The 16,840-nt window shown below is 32.9% G+C and overlaps 2 protein-coding genes across 2 annotated transcripts; one reads left to right on the top strand and one right to left on the bottom strand.

Moving 5' to 3' along the window:
• Positions 1–885: 885 nt before the first annotated feature.
• On the top strand, positions 886–1,673 carry LOC111906154 (uncharacterized). The gene is made up of 2 exons (XM_023901887.1): positions 886–1,420; positions 1,486–1,673. The coding sequence occupies exons 1-2, from the start codon at positions 886–888 to the stop codon at positions 1,671–1,673; spliced, it is 723 nt and encodes a 240-aa protein (XP_023757655.1).
• A 2,317-nt stretch (positions 1,674–3,990) lies between these two features.
• On the bottom strand, positions 3,991–12,546 carry LOC111906153 (homogentisate phytyltransferase 1, chloroplastic). The gene is made up of 11 exons (XM_023901886.3): positions 12,427–12,546; positions 11,960–12,273; positions 6,320–6,403; positions 6,050–6,208; positions 5,866–5,955; positions 5,679–5,780; positions 4,830–4,925; positions 4,669–4,740; positions 4,473–4,568; positions 4,201–4,305; positions 3,991–4,097 (listed from the first exon to the last, which is right to left on the bottom strand). Exons 1-11 carry the CDS (start codon positions 12,512–12,514, stop codon positions 4,053–4,055), a joined length of 1,251 nt encoding a protein of 416 aa, XP_023757654.2. The 5' UTR covers positions 12,515–12,546; the 3' UTR covers positions 3,991–4,052.
• Between the last annotated feature and the right edge of the window lie 4,294 nt (positions 12,547–16,840).

Here is a 16,840-nt window from a genome sequence, read left to right as displayed (position 1 = left end):
CTTCCCCACACAACATTGGGCTTGACTCTTCTAACCACTTCTAACCTCATCTAAAAAAAACACCCTACGCTCTAAACAAAAACGCTGTTCCAGCACCTTCTTCTTCGTTCGTTCTCCTTCTTCTTCTCGGCACCCTTCTCATCGATCCTGTTGAAGACCAACTCCAGCCGCCGCTGCCCCTCCCTCGCCGGTCGCCAGTCGCAGTCCCCCCTCCGTTGCCGGTCGCCCATGCTGCTGCCATCGTCTTCAACATCACGTGCGATCTTTGCTTCCATCGTCTTCAACATCAGGTAAGTTTTTTTTTTTCTTCATGATTTCTTATGCATTTGAGTACCGATTTTGTTGCTGAGATGTGAAAAATCTTTGCTAAAATCTTTTTTGAATGTCGATTTATGATATAATTGTTCTTTAAACAGATTTTCTGCTCAAATTTATATTTAGGTTTATGAATTTTTGTACTGAATTGTTATGAATGTTGGGTAAAATCATAATTCTTGCTGAAATCATATACTTATATGATGAAATCATAAACTTATATGCAAGTTTATATGTTAAAACCATTAATCTCAAAAGGTGAAATCATAAATCTTTGTTGAATATGTTAAAGTCTTTGCTGAAATGGTTTTTTTTTTTTTTTTTTTTTTTTTTTTTTTTTTAAACTTAATTACTGAATTGTTATTACTTGTATTTCTTGAATGGAGATCAAGTTTATGTTTATATGCAAGTTTGTGCTTAAACCGTTGAATATACTAAACTTATTTGTTGATTGTGTTGTATAATCTTTGCTTATATGGTTTTTTTGTTCATTCATGATGTATTATTGTTGATTATGCTAAACCTATTTGTTATTACCGTAATCCTCTACAATGTCTTGAAGTGCTACGCATGTCCCATGAATCATTTGTCCGACTATGTGCTCATTTTAGAGTAAACTACACGTTAAAGGATAACAAACATGTGTCGATTGAGGAGAAGATGACTATGTTTTTTATGATGATCGGTTATAACCAACGTTATGTGATTATCAAGCAGAGATTTCAACACTCAAAGCAAACAATTCATAAGTTTTTTCATGAAGTATTGGACAAAACGTTGCTTTTCGTACATGACATTATAATACCAACTTCTTTTAATTCAAATCCAAATATTTTGGGACATAATAGGAGGCTACGACGGGTGTTCAAGGGAGCAGTTGGTGCACTTGATGACACTTTGATATATGTTATTGTCCCTACAAACAAACGAGATTTATATAGAAGTGGGGGAAAAGACGATTGTTACCAAAATGTATTGACAATATGTGACTTCAACATGATGTTTATGTTTGTTGTGACCGATTGGGAAGGAATAGCACACGATTCTAGAATTTTATCAGAAGCATTAGCAAATCCACATGCACTATTCCCGCTTCCACCACCAGGTAAATTTATGGTTATTTAAATAGTTTTATCTTAGTTTGAAAACTAAATGACTTTTTTTTTACAGATAAATATTATCTTTGTGATGTCGCCTATGCAAACATTCGAGGTTTTATGGCACCGTACCGTAATATGAGGTATTGGCTTGGAGATTTCCATCGAAGACGTGCATTAACGAATAAAGAAAAATTTAACCATGCACACGCAAAACTTCGGAATGTCATTGAGCGTGATTTTGGTGTCTTGGAAGAATGATTCTCTATATTGAAGAGGATGGCACCATTCTCGTTGGTTACACAACGAAACATTACCCTAGCATGTTTTGCGCTTCATAATTTTATAAGAAGAGAGAGACTACGTGATGAGTATTTTGCACGATATGATGAACCAAATGTCTCGGTTCGGAATAACAATGCAGTCGTTGATAATGATGAAAATGAGATTCCAACACATGGTACTGCAGCGAACCATGAATATATGACCAAATTACGGGATGAAATTACCGAACAATTGATGCAAAATATGGAACGAGAATTATTAAATTTTGGTTGTATGAATTTTATTTAAAAATGTTATTGTAAAACTAATTTGGTTGTTTGAATTTTATCTCAATGTTTTAAGAGTACAATTATTAAATTTTTGGTATTAAAAAACTATTTTCGGTTTATTAAACTACTTTATTTTAAATTTTTTAATATCTGCAGACGTTAAAAAAAACAAACATGCTTCTCATTACAATCTGCAGTACTTTGGTCTAGGGGTGAGCAAAAACCGCACCACAATTAAAATTAACCGCAAAAACCGCAACAGATAAACCGCAACCGCAATAAAAACTGATGGTGAGGTTTTCTGTTTTTTAACAACCGCAAATTTGCGGTGCAGTACAGTTATTAGTTTTAAAAAACCAGTATTGTAAAAATCTCGATTAGCTCCCGATTAATCTCCAATTAATCCTTAGGCGCTACTTGACCGATTAGAGAGCGCCTAGCGATTAATCCATGTATACAAAATGACTGAAACAGTAGAACCCGATGAAATTTTAACACTTTGAAGAAGTCATATCTCAATAGAAACTATTTTAGGTATGATTAGCGTTGTATTTATCATATTAACCTATTTTGTTATGATATTAGTGTAATTTATGAACTTTTATATGATATTAGTCATATTTATTTTTTTAAAATTTAACAAATTAGCAATTAATGGTCTCCGATTAATCCCCCGATTAATCTCCGCTTAGCCGATTAATCCCTTAACCCCAGTCCACCGACTAACGAACGTCGAGCGATTTTTACAACCTTTTAAAAAACCGCAAAAAAACCGCACCGCGCGCATATATTATATACAATTTTTTTTTTATTAATTATTAATATATTAAATATTAAAAAGAAGACAAGTTTCATGGATGAAAGATGAATACAATACTAGAAGACAAAAGTGTTGAGTTTTTGCTATTTTTAACTTAGCAAAATGGTGAAATTAGACAATTTTAAGATATTTATTGTTAATTATGATTGATTTGACGTTTTTAATATATGAGTTGTTTGTGATTTAAGTTAATTGTCTTATACCTTATGGTTTTTTTATTATTACAAGTAATATGTTTGAACTCTTAAAACTGTGGTTAAAAACCACATAAAATAGTTGCACTAAATCCATGCGGTTAATAACCGCAACACATAAAAAACAAAACCGCACCACAAAACTAAATGCCTAACCGCACCGCAAAAATAACCGCACCAAACGATTTTGAAAATGAATTAACCGCATTTGCGGTTAGTGGTGAGGTTTTAGCTAATAACCACACCGAACCGTACCGCGCTCACCCCAACTTTGGTCCACCTCTTCTGCTGCAGAAGACTGCAGAGGTGATCCGCAGACTTCAGACGGTTTCACTTCGAAAAAAAACAACACCTAAAAAGCTAATACTATCAAGAATTGGGCTTGGGCCCACTTGTCTAATGTTCTTTTACATAAACTTGTATAAAAACAGTCTTAGAAAACATCCAAAATCGTACTTACAAGTTACAACAATCCAATATTTGTGGACCTGTCATCTGTTTGTTTTTTATTTACTTATTTATGTATTATTATTATTATTATTATTTGTATTTTTTTTACTGTTCTGGTTCTACTACCACATCATGGTACTGAACGAACAAGTATTAGAAGAGTCTAAATTCTATATCCATCACTGTTATGGTTCTTTTTACTCTTTGACTGTAAACCGAATATCTCATTTAGTTGACGAAAATTACCAGGTAAGGTCACATCTTTTCGTCCAAAATCCAAAGCAATATTTGTACCATTAAAAAATCCCTCCACTATCCCTTTCCCCCTCTAACCACATCTGAGTATCTTAAGCATTGCACACCCTCATACATATATCAAAAATAAAAACTAAATTACACAATGTCTTTTAGTATTTAAAGTACAACTATCTAATAACTACTTTTTGTACATTTTTGTACGAAATATATATATATATATATATATATATATATATATATATATATATATATATATATATATATATATATATATATATATATATATATATATATATATATATATATATATATATATATTGAAATCAAATGATAAAAGAAATCCACACCTGTCGCTTCTACATGCTTAAAATCTTAGGAAGGGCACAAGCAAGTACTCTACACCATGTAACTGCATAAAAGAATGATGCTATGATGTGTTAAATGTCACGAAGTGGATTTTTTATATTATATGAAGAAGTTAAGTTAACTTCAAAAATGTTAAAAGTAATTACCTTCCAAATAAACATGTACAATGATTCAATGGCTGCATTGTTTTTGAGATCAACCAAGTTTGCTTTTCTCCAAAGTATACAACCAATAATGCTATGACCGATTACCTATAAACAACAATTATTAGAAACAATTTTTTTTTTTTTTTTTTTTTTTTTTTTTTTTTTATCTTTTTATACTTGTATGATATATAACCTGAACCAATCTGCTTGGAGGCACAATTATACAAATTAAGTTAAACACCAACTATAATTGAAAAAATAAATTATGTTACCATTATCAATCGGATCCAAAAACGGGTTGATGATAACCCTATTAATATAGCCACACCATATGCCATTTCAAGGAGCCCTATACAAAGCCAAAACACCTGCCAAAATATTTCCAGTTGTTATTTAGTTTCAGCAAATTGAAGACCAATGTCGAATCCAATAGCATATAATGATTAATATAAATAGTCTCGAGCATACCGGTTTTATACCGATTTGTGATGCCAACGAGTTAACTCCATTTATCTTATCTCCTTTGACATCTGGAATGTCCTACATTTGGCAATTTCATATAGTATCAAAATCAAAATTATGTGTCCTTGATACTTGTATTTCATTATATTGTCAGAAAGGTTTTGTACCTTAAATAGTGCGGCAACGACCGCATAGATGCTCATGATTCCAAATACAAAAAAGACATGCTTCGAAAGTAATAGTGGCCTTCCAAGTATGTATTTCTATAACATTCATCACGTTAAAATACATCGGTTAGATTTTCAAAGGACATACTAACACACAATTATATATGCCAAGAGAAAAACATTTACATGATTCACATGAGTAGGATAATTGTGCTACATCCAATAAAGAATTATTGAGTGTCTGCTAATCTTGTTATATTGTTATTTATATGGGATCTGATTTGTACATAATAAATTTTTGACAAAGAACAATTTATGCAAAAAAACACCTAGTTATTGTGCATGACAAAAAACAATGGAGTAAATTACACGAATGGTCCTTATGGTTTAGGGTAATTTGCTCGTTTGGTCCCTAACTTATTTTTTTTAACTCGGAAGGTCTCTACTGTTTACTTTTGTTACGTGCTTGGTTCCTTGCTTACTTAAAAGACTATTTTTGTTATTGATTTTTTAATTTATTTAAATAAACTCACCTCCAACCCCATCCCCTCACCATACCTTAAATAACCCACTATTTTTCCCTATTTAAATAATAGTCTTTTTAGTTAAGATATGGACTAAGCGCATAACAAAAACAAACAGTAGGGGCCAAGCGTGTAACAAAAACAAATAGTAGGGACCTTCCAAGTTAAAAAAATAAGTTAGGGACCAAACTCGGAAATTACCCCAAACCATAGGGACCATTCGTGTAATTTACTCAAAATAATGTGTACGAATAAACTCTTTATCTATATACAATAAAGTTAAGCAGTAATAAGATTCCAGTCAACTTAAAGATAAATAGTGAACCTGTGCGTGCAAGTGGAATAAAATAGGAATGATTGCTCCTTGAACTATCCACACACAAAATGCAGCAAGTGCAGGAATCCTCTTCCATCGTAATAATGGAAGCTACAAGTATACAACACAAAAGTTAAGGTTGACAAATTTAGATGTTCAAATTGTATTGGAAATACATAGATAAAGAGAGACTCACATGAACTGAATATGCAGTTCCAAAAGCATACCATAAAAAGAGACCTAACTTCAACGGCCAAGATTTAGTACTCCATCCAACGCAAAAACCCTAATAAGCATAGTATAAGCACCATTGTTTAACAACTAAGATTTTGATACTTATACTCCACTTTTAAATAAAATTTGTTTGATTGTATGTATACCAAAATAGCGTATAATGAGGTGAGTTGGATGGCGGTGTTAACTGAAAGCTCCCCCGATGGTAATGGCAAATACGGCTTGTTAATTTTGTCGATTTCAATATCTGAGAGTTGATTTAAGCCTGCAACATAGGAGTTGGCCAATGCGCCTCCGATCACTGCCTGAAATCAGTTTGAATTAAATCGATATTAAGTTTATTTTATGTTTAAAATGATTTAATTAATCTGTTTTTTTTTCTTCAGAAAATTAGTGTAACGATGGAAGATGCGAACCTGGGTTAGTCCAACGAAAAATAATGGAGTAAAATCTGAAAGCTTCTGGATGGCAAGCAAAGAAATTGAGACGATGGAAATTGCCTGATCAATAAAATAGTTTAGTTTCATATTCTCTATTTCAAATAATGATTTTAACTGTTGGGATTATAGGATCAAATTTTATGCTTAATTTCTTGTGAGGCTGAAATATAGTGCACAAAAAATGGGTTTTGCAATAGTAAAAGAATAGAGGAAAACATGAGACAGAATATAAGGGTAAAGGAGATACTATGAAAGCAAACTATTACTTCTTGAAAGCTGATAAAAGCGTACAATAAATATTAAAGGAAAATATACAATCTGCTCTTTAAAAAGCTTTGCAATTACATTATTTAAATAGCCCAAAGTTTCTAATAGTTTAACAACAAAGTACTAAACATAATATGTCATACTTTAACAAATCTAAGGGAGAGTAGGGTGTCATACCCCTACAGTGGAAGATATGGAGATCAATGTTGTAGACAACTTTTAATAAAAAAAGATGTCATGCACTCATGGTATGGTTTAATATCACATTCTCCCCTTTAAAACGTACTGAACTTGGTTTCATATATGTCGATCATGTTTTGCAGTTCACCGTGCTTCACGTGTGCCAACGCCTTTATAGAGATGTGTGCTTGCTGCTCCTTTGAATTAAGATAGTCGAATATAATTTGTTCATGTTCAATGCACTCCCATATGAAGTGGAAACAAATATCAATATGCTTGCTTTGATCATGAAACACAATAGTTTTCATCAAGGAAATTACCGACTTGTTATTGTTACACAAAGTGATAGGCATCTTATGACGTCCCATAAGCTCATTCACGAGATTCCCAAGCAAAATGGCTTGTTATGCCGTCATTGTGGCTGCCATGAACTCGGCTTTGCATGTGGACAATGCAACAATCTTTTGCTTTTGAGATAGCTAGGTGACTGCATTTCTTCCAAGATAGAAAAGCATCACACTTGTATTTTTGTTACCGAACATGTCACCTCCAAGATCACTAACGCTAAAACCGTCCATTTTTTTCCATGACCCTTTCCATAATTGAGTACATAGTTAATGGTTCCTTTTACACCCGACAATATATGATTTACTACTTAGACATGCAATGTGGTTGGTTCCTTCATAAAAATGTTGTAATTCCAACCGCAAATGATAGTATTGCAATTCCAACCGCAGATGATAAGTATTGATTTAAGTATCTCAAACAACCCACCATTCACTTATATGTTGGATCATTTTTTTCACCAACTTCATCCTTCTTGACATTTAACTATGGTTTCATTGGTGAGGTTGTCAAGTTGCAATCTAGCAACACAGATTGCTTCAAAGTCTTCGTTTTATAAGCTGTTTGTCGTGAAGCTATTCACCATTTATTTCGTGACACTTCAATTCCAAGGTAGTAATAAAATAAACCCTACTCACTCATTTTAAATTTATTTTTTTCATTTGTTCCTTGAATTCATTAATGTATTCGGTGTTCGATCCGGTAATGATTAAGTCATCAACATAGACACCAAAAATAAGAACTTTTTTATTCAAGGTTCCTTTTGTAAGCAGTCAGGTCTTGTGATCATTTCAAAAAACCGATCCCTTTTAAGATTCTATTAAAGAGAATGTTCCATGCTTGAAGAGCTTATTGTAGACCATAAAGAACTTTGAAGAGTTTGAAAACAATGTGATTATGTACATTATCAACATATCCTTTCAGTTAGGTAACATAAGCCTCCTCTTATAAATCTCTATTAAGAAAAACCGACTTGAGATCAGGATGGTGGACAACTCACCAACGTTGATCCGTTGAGGCAAAAATGAGCCACACAATATCAAGTCATCCTACAAGTGTAGAAACTTTATCAAATTTGACTCCTTGTTTTTGTACCAAACCTTTGCAATTAGTTGAACTATGTGTTTTACCATTTTTCCCAAGTTGTCTTTCTTCACTCTAAAGACCCATATCAAACATATTGTTTTCTGTCCAGGTGGAAAATTGGTAATTCAACAACTCTTGTTTATCTCGATTTCATCCAACTCTATTAGAACGGCCTCCCTCCAATGTATAAAGGTTACCGTATCTTTAAAGTTTAATGGTTGATTCGTTGAAATCAACAATAATTTCTCTCGGTTCAAGGATCACATTCTCAGCTTCGATATAGATATCAACTAGGGATCACTACCCCTTAGGCTTAACATCGCTTGAAGGGCTTTCTGTGTGGGTTGAGAATGAAGAAATCGAGGTTGAAAAGGGGTATTTTCGGCATATTTGGACATGATTATTTTCGGGGTTGTTTCAGTTTTCTGAGTTGACTCTGGTTGTTAGGATGTTCCGGGTACTCTACCGGTTTTCCGAATGTTCTAGGTAGACTCATAGGCTGTTCGAATGTTTCAAATAGTCTCATAGGCTATCTGGGTGGCCTTGGTTGACTCTGGGACTATCTAGTTTGATTATTTTAAACGTTTTAGGAGCTACATTGTCTTCTTCCTTATGTTTATACCAATTCCAAGTGGGTTTGCGTTTTGTTGCTAAAAGTCAAGTCAGGCTATCGCCTCTTAAAAGAGTTTTATATAATCGTTTTGGTGATCTTATATATATATATATATATATATATATATATATATATATATATATATATATATATATATATATATATATATATATATATATATATATATATATATATATATATATAAAATCGTTTTGGTGATCATTTTGATTATTAAAAGTAGAATGTTGTTCCTATCTGATAATGGTGAATCTGGCATGTCCATTATGACCTTCATTATGACTCGACGCCCTTCAGTCGTCATTTTTCCAAGACTAATAATATTATATATTTTTAAGACTTTGAATGTAATATACTTCATAAAGGAGCCGTTGGTCGCCAATCTTACAATCGGATAATATTGACCATTTTTCGAAAATAGCATCAGTCGATTCGTCGCCAAATCTCACATGATCTATAGCATTTCCGTCTAATTCTTGTAAGATTTCCATCAGGTGGTATCTTTTTTTTTTGCTTGGAGTGTGGTTCTCCTACTCACCTCAGTTCTTATTCAGGCATTTTGACGTATAATGGTCAAATATTTCACAAGTAAAACGTTTTATTTTACTTTTATCCTTCCGAGGAGGGTCGTGGTCATTCTAGTTTGCATTACACCTCCTCAACAATATCCACAACCTCATCCTCATTCCACGCTTCAGCCTCTGTGTCCTTCTCTTACCATTGATGAGCTTTCATAGTCCGTTTGCTTTGATCAAGTTGCCTACTCGGCATGTGTAAACAACAAACAAGGTCCTCCTCTTTTTTCTCTATGGCATCCAAAGCCTTTCTTCACGGGTCTTGAGATGACCCACAACCTTTTATACATTCATATTTAAGTCTCCAAATTGCTTGATAGTGTTAGTAATTAGGGTTTAGGCCTAAGGCCTTTAGGGTTTAGATTAGGTCTCTTGTGTATCTCTATTTATATGAGGCTTAACTTCATTATTTATCTGAAACATTATATTATATAAATGGTATCAGAGATCAAGGTTAAAATCCTACTGCTGACCACAACCCACTACCGGCCCCTCTACCTTCGATGTCAATCTCTCATAGTCGTCGGAGATGCCTTCATTATGCTTCATATTCTCTTTTTTGTTTTTTTCTCCTCCTAAATAATAAAACAGCCACTGACACCAAACTAGAGCTACTACCTCTAAGATTTCCGCCTTCTCCTCAACTTGCCTCTTCTTCACATCTATTTTCCAAGTATTTTGTAACAGGCTTCGTCTGCCGCAGCTCGAGCCCTCTTTCTTTCCCGTTGCTTTTCTATAGACTCTTCTGTTGCTAAGTTGATGATCGTCGCCGCCACTGCTCCTTTCTTCTTATACAAAGGAACTGCCATTGGCCACCACTTGTTATTTCTCCTTCTCCAACGAGCAGTTGTTGTTAGCCATCATCGCTAGAGCTCTGCCACCGTCGATGCCGATGTCTTCATTTATGTTGTGTTTTATGTTTTTCTAGTTTAATCGTCCCTTCCGATTAAACTGTGGGAGGATGTTAGTGATTAGGGTTTAGGCCCGAGCCATTTAGGGTTTAGATTAGGTCTCTTATTTATCTCTATTTATATGAGGTTTAAACTCACTATTTATCAATGAATCATTGTATTATATAATAGATAGATGTCACAATTTGCATAAATCGTATCAAGACAGCTTGAAGATAAACTTCTTCGCCATTATAATCTTCTCAATCTTTTCACCTAGATATTGAATACCGGTCAAAATAATATTCAATCCCATAGAAAATCATCTACCGTCTCTCTGTCCTTCGGTAAGATGATATCAAATTCACTTCTCAAGGCTTGTAATTTAGCCTCCTTTACTCGTTCAAATCCCATGTGCATTATCTTAAGCATTTCCCACACATCTTTAGTCATGTCCTTCTTGGTTGACGTAAGAATTATGTCCTGCGGGATCTCTTGGTAAATGGCCGCAAGAAACCATCCGATCTTTTCATTCCTCCATCTTCCATTTTGAATTGCAACTCACACTCTTTGTGCTTCCAAGTTCACTTGAATATTTATAAGCCCATACCAAATAGCTCAACTTCGTACGCATCAGATAGTCACAACACTACCATCGTGCCCGTTTCTTTGAGTACATTCACCTTCAAATGTAGACATTCTTGACATATAATTGGACATACAATAACTCCACTACGGTACAATTTGTTGGAATTATAAGATTAAATTGTATGCTTTCTTGTGAGGCTGAAATATAGTGCACAAAAAATGGGCTTTGATGTTGAGGAAGAATAGAGGAAAACAAGAAAGATAATAAGGATAAAGGACGGAACTACTATATAAGAAAGGAAACTATTACTTCTTGTAAGCAGATAAAAGCCTACAACAAATATAGAAGGAACAGATACATTCTAGTTCTTACAAAGATGGGAAACTACATTACTTAAATTGCCTAAAGATCCTAATCCTAATAGTTTAATATTAAAATACTAAACATAATTTAACCCATAGTTTTATAAATCTAGGGAGAGTGGGGTGTCACCCCTAGAATGGAAGATGGAAGATATGACAGCAAGGTTTAGACAATTTTTTAATCAAAAAGTTGTCAAGCTATCTAATTATATCATAGTTGCATTGAAAGTCAACGATGTTGATATGGATTGTTATTCCGAAAATCTGTAGCTTAATATCATGTAGGCATGATTAGACACTAAACGTTATCTATATTAAATTGAATAAAATCGAAATGGACATTAATTAAAGTTATTTTGAAGATACAAATAGATTTAACCAATAACATTAGATACCATATATACGGTGGCAAATAAAGAACACAAAAATGGAGCATGTTTGACACTTCTTATCACATATAACTAAGTATATTTTAACAAGAGTGATATATGCAAGAAAACCTTTGGCAGACTATTTTTTTTGTCATCAAGAGTGTAATGAGAAATATCATATTAAAAAATATTGAAATTGTATGTTTTGAGATGAAACCTCTTTGCGATCATTATCTGCGGTGACTTTAAATATTGTCGCTAATTATGTTGTAATGAAACTGATTACCATGGGGAGTGTTAGTAAGATTTAGAAATCATACGTTTCCTTGAAGCGTGTAAACTTTTGAGTATCTGTAAATAACATCCCACGTAGCTCCAAGTGAATTGCCTTCAAATTGTGAACGAATGACATCAGAAACATGTGAGTCGTGAGAATATTCAATGGTAGCATTTGCCAGAAACTTTGTTCTTCTTCTTTGATGTCCATGAAAGTCTGTATAATACTTGATGACACTTTCAGGATAGTTCAGTTTACTTGGTAGATGATTCAGTCTTCCAAAATTGACAATAGAATGATTTAATCTAATGGTTTTCCACACTTGATCGATCCTTGAAGCTTCAACTCTTGCATGACCTAATAAAAGAAAGCAGAAATCAATGATGCCTTGAACTGTGGTATCTTTAGTGATTTATTAATCAACATGTATGAAATGCAGTGCATTTTAAACGAGTGATGATGATAAGATTATGTATGAAGTTATGTTTAAAAAGAATGAGAATTTCTTACATGGCGGAAGTGCAGTTGACACCATTGGAGGTCGTAAAGAAGAAGAAGAAGAAGGATTTAGAACCGATCCAAATGGCATTAATTTCATTTTTGTTCCAAATAAATTAAACTCATGAGAAGACAAGAAGTGTATAACCAGTGCTGTTAAATATATGGGATTGAAGGAGTTGGTAGATATTCCTCATCACCTTGCATTTTTTTAATATTCCATTTCTCATATTTATTTATATTATTTATTAATTAGTTACATATCTTGTTCTATGATTTATTTTTTTATTTGTATCTTTCTGTTATGCCACCTTAAAAATTTTAAGCCAGTTTTTTTTCTTTCGTATTGTCATGTTTGTTAAGTCAATTTTTTTTTATAAAAAATACCGACTAAATTGAATTAAATTAATTTAGAAGAATAAAATATTTTATGTTGTAAACAAATTCCAATACATATTAAATGACTGTAGGATTGGTCCCTGTGATATTTAAAAAACTTTGAATAGAGTCTAAAAAAATTTCATTTGTATAACAAAAAACTTTCGATATAGTCTAAAAAAAATTCTCACTTGCATAAAAGGTTCAAAATCAAGACTTTTCTGTATTTTGGTCTAAAAAATTTTGAAATGACGGTTATATATATATATATATATATATATATATATATATATATATATATATATATATATATATATATATATATTAGAATATTGTTTCAAATTAAAAATAAAAAGAAAAGAAAATAATTATCTCCTAACCCCACACCTCCCCCCCTCTCTCTCTCTCTCTCTCTCTCTCTCTCTCTCTCTCTCTCTCTCTCGTAAAGCCTGTTCGTCTCCAAAAACTTTTTCTTCATTTCTAAAGCCTATTGCAAGAACAGACACACACATCTATTTGATTTTTGGACCTATTTCTACAAGAATAAACCCGAATCTTCGAACCTTAAATATAAACAAGAAAACCCACGCCCGATTTGCATTCTTGGATCTAAATATAGATATGAGAACTACAGAAAAAAAAAAACTCCATTGGAGCTACCACTTGTAACCTAGATTTGACGGCGATTTGCATTGCAAGATCTAGGTTTATTTCACCGTCGGAGTAACTGAAACAGAGAAACGGAAGCAAGAGCAGTGGCAAGGGGTGGTCGACGGGGATGTTATAGCTGGCCAGTGGCGGCAACGACGATGGTGCAGGTGGGTGTGTGCGTTTGTTTGTGTGTGTGTATTTTTCAATTCATCTACAGTTTTTTAGCCCGTTCATTCTCTTTTTGGACTAAATGGGGTTGTCTCCTTCAACAAAACCCTCCTCCGACGAATCTGACTGTAAGATGCCATTACATGTGTGTGTGTGTGTATATATATATATATATATATATATATATATATATATATATATATATATATATATATATATATATATATATATATTAATGTTATCGACCTAAATATATGATGAATTATTAGGGATATCAGGCGATGTCATTTGAAGTATAATTTTCCTTGTCTAAATTGTTGGATTAGTGTCTAAGTCCATAACTATTTTAGTATGTACTTGACGCAATTATGAACATGATCCTTTTGGGTTGCCTTCACCATAGCAATATGTAGGGTGAATTAAGGAGAGAAATGTTTAATTATGATTTATTAATATATAATGAGAATAATATATTAAAGGAAAAATCATATTGTTTAATTAATATTAGTCAAGAATTAATTAAGAATTAATTTTGTGGCTAAAAGAGATTAATTAAACTAAGAAGACTGGATTTGTAATTATAAGATAATTGTAATTGGGCTATGGATTACCTAAATAATATAGGTTGGAAGAATTATATGGGAAGCCCATTAAGAATTCGTCCAAGGGATATGTTAAAGGAGTCCATGAATTGTTTAGGGCTTAAGTAGCCAGATTAGGGTTTCTTAGTTATAAACCCTAATAGCCTACATGTATATAAAGGCCCTCTATGCACCAAAAACGTGGCTAACACTTGGATTAGGGTTTCCAGCCGGTTTTGGTGCCTCCCCTCTCTTCTCTTCTTCATCTTGTTGCTTAGTGGTGTTTGTGACTCCATTAGAGGTGCAACACTTGAGGCACTAAGCTTTCTGAAGCTAAGGATTGATTGTTATTGCTATATAACAATCAAAGGCCAGATCTAAACCCTATTTTATGTTAATAGGATTATTTGTATGCTAGATCTAGGGTTTATAGCTTTGGATATTCAATTGCATGTTCATTAGACAAACTAGATCCAAAAGCTATTAGGGTTTGCATGTACACCATATGATTGATGTCTTGCTCAAAACCCATCAGTGGTATCAGAGCTTAGGCCATTTTTCTATTGAATAAATGCATAATTGAACTGCAAAAGACCTGAAAATCGAAATGTCTTGTTGTCTGCTTGATGAACTCGCCGAGTTGCTCTTAGAACTCGATGAGTAGCTTGAACTCGACGAGTTCCAAAGAGGACTCGACGAGTTGGCTGTTCAGTTGTTGGGTTTTTCGATTTTTTGGTCAGATTTTGATGTGGATACCACAACTCGTTTTTATTGCCTAAAATCGATTTTTTATGTTTGGAATGATTATCCTTATCAAAATTGATGGATTTGGTTAAATATGGATAATATAGGATTATTATTAGATAAATATTTAACCTAGTAAGTTTGAAAACTTTCAATTTACACCCTTTAGGTTTAATAGTTTAAATTTGAACTTAAAAAGTTTTTGTTTTTGAAATTTAAATAGTTAAACCTTAATGTTTTGAAAGGGTTCAAAACTTGTCCTTAAGTTTTGGAATTTAAATTTTGTATTAAAAGTTTAATTTTGAAATATTTAAATTCTAAACTCTAATGTTTTGAAATGTTTCAAAACTTGCCCTCAAGTTTTGGAATTTAAAATTTTGATTAATAATTTAATTATGTAATATTTAAATTCTAAAACTCTAGTATTTTGAAAAGTTCAAATTACACCCTCGTGGTTTTGTTAAGTTAATTAAATGTTTAATTAAAACAGAAAGTTAATAAAACCACCTAGTATTTTAAAAGTCTAAAATACACCCTATATATATATATATATATATATATATATATATATATATATATATATATATATATATATATATATGTATGTAACATTAAAAGTCTAATATTATATATATATATATATATATATATATATATATATATATATATATATATATATATGAGTAAAGAGTCAGTCTTACCGTTAGTAGGCCTCATTAACGAAGCTGGTCTATAAGGGGTGTGTAAGGAAATCGTCTATAAAATGGCGATTGAATGGGTATCCACTCTTACCCACCACACTCTTGACTAGTGGAGGGTCGTTAGCCGAACGGGTAGGATAGGACATAAACCTTCCATTATAAGTATAATGAAGTACAAAATAACTAAATGGTTTTACAAATTCCCAAATCATAGTTACTTTAGGCAAAATGTGAAATTGTATGCTAATCCATGGAATTACACTTCGTACCCTTGTCAAACGTTAGTGGAGCGTGTGTGGTTAACTGACACACTAATTTGGGGATGACATTGGTGGCGAAGGGTGGCTCGATGCTTATCATAGATCAATGGAGCGTGTGTGGCTAACCGGCATATTGATTAGGTGATAGTAGCATTGGGTGCACCACGTGATTCGTATGGTTATTCACACCTTATTTGTGATCCTCGGTATCCCAGTCACAAATGGAAGGGCATAATCGAGATTAAACATGCCATTGAAAACTTCAATGAATCTCAAAAGATCTAGGAGTTTCAATTCATTTAAAACTTAAACTTCCTTTTCGTTTTTCATGGTGGAAATTGGTAAATCGTCATTTACCTACCTTCAAATATTTTACGACTAGATTACGGCATCCCTATTCTAGGTTGTAGAGTATGATGGGTTTTAGTCATAAGACATCCTATTGTTGGATTAATGTCTAAGTCCATAACTATATTTGGTAAGACTTGACCCGACCCGGCATGGTCCATTTGGGTTGCATGGCATCATGCACGTGGATAGACTATAATGAGAGAAATAAGACACTTATGGTTATTAATATATTATAAGTTCTAGTGTATTAATAATAAGAATAATAAGATTATTTAATTAGTATTGATCAAGAATTAATCTAGGATTAATTAAGTGATCAAAAGAAGACTAATTAAATATATGGGTTGATTGTGTAAATCATCCATACTTGTATAGTGGGCTAATGCTCCATGGATAATCAAGTTGGGCTAAAACCCATAGGATGGTCCATGGATGCTCCATGGTGTATTTGTACCCATGGATCCAAGGAAATGGAAAGTCATGACAATTAGGGTTTGCCCTAATTGTAACACTATATAAGCATCATATTATTCACCAAAATCGGTACTAGTGAGGGTACTAGAAGGGCTAGCCGATTTCATGAGTTGTAAGA

This window comes from Lactuca sativa, chromosome 5, assembly GCF_002870075.4.
Source record: "Lactuca sativa cultivar Salinas chromosome 5, Lsat_Salinas_v11, whole genome shotgun sequence".
In the NCBI taxonomy this organism is placed as follows: Eukaryota; Viridiplantae; Streptophyta; class Magnoliopsida; order Asterales; family Asteraceae; genus Lactuca; species Lactuca sativa.
Note: the sequence above shows the minus strand (reverse complement) of the source record. Positions and strands in the feature narration are given on the sequence as shown.

Coding starts and splice junctions, on each gene's coding strand:
- LOC111906154 (XM_023901887.1), top strand. CDS start 886: ATGTCCCATGAATCATTTGTCCGACTATGTGCTCATTTTAGAGTAAAC. Junction 1,421..1,485: donor ATTCCCGCTTCCACCACCAG/GTAAATTTATGG, acceptor TTTTTTTTACAG/ATAAATATTATCTTTGTGAT.
- LOC111906153 (XM_023901886.3), bottom strand. CDS start 12,514: ATGAAATTAATGCCATTTGGATCGGTTCTAAATCCTTCTTCTTCTTCT. Junction 4,741..4,829: donor TCGTTGCCGCACTATTTAAG/GTACAAAACCTT, acceptor TGCCAAATGTAG/GACATTCCAGATGTCAAAGG. Junction 4,306..4,472: donor TTTGGATCCGATTGATAATG/GTAACATAATTT, acceptor TGTTGTTTATAG/GTAATCGGTCATAGCATTAT.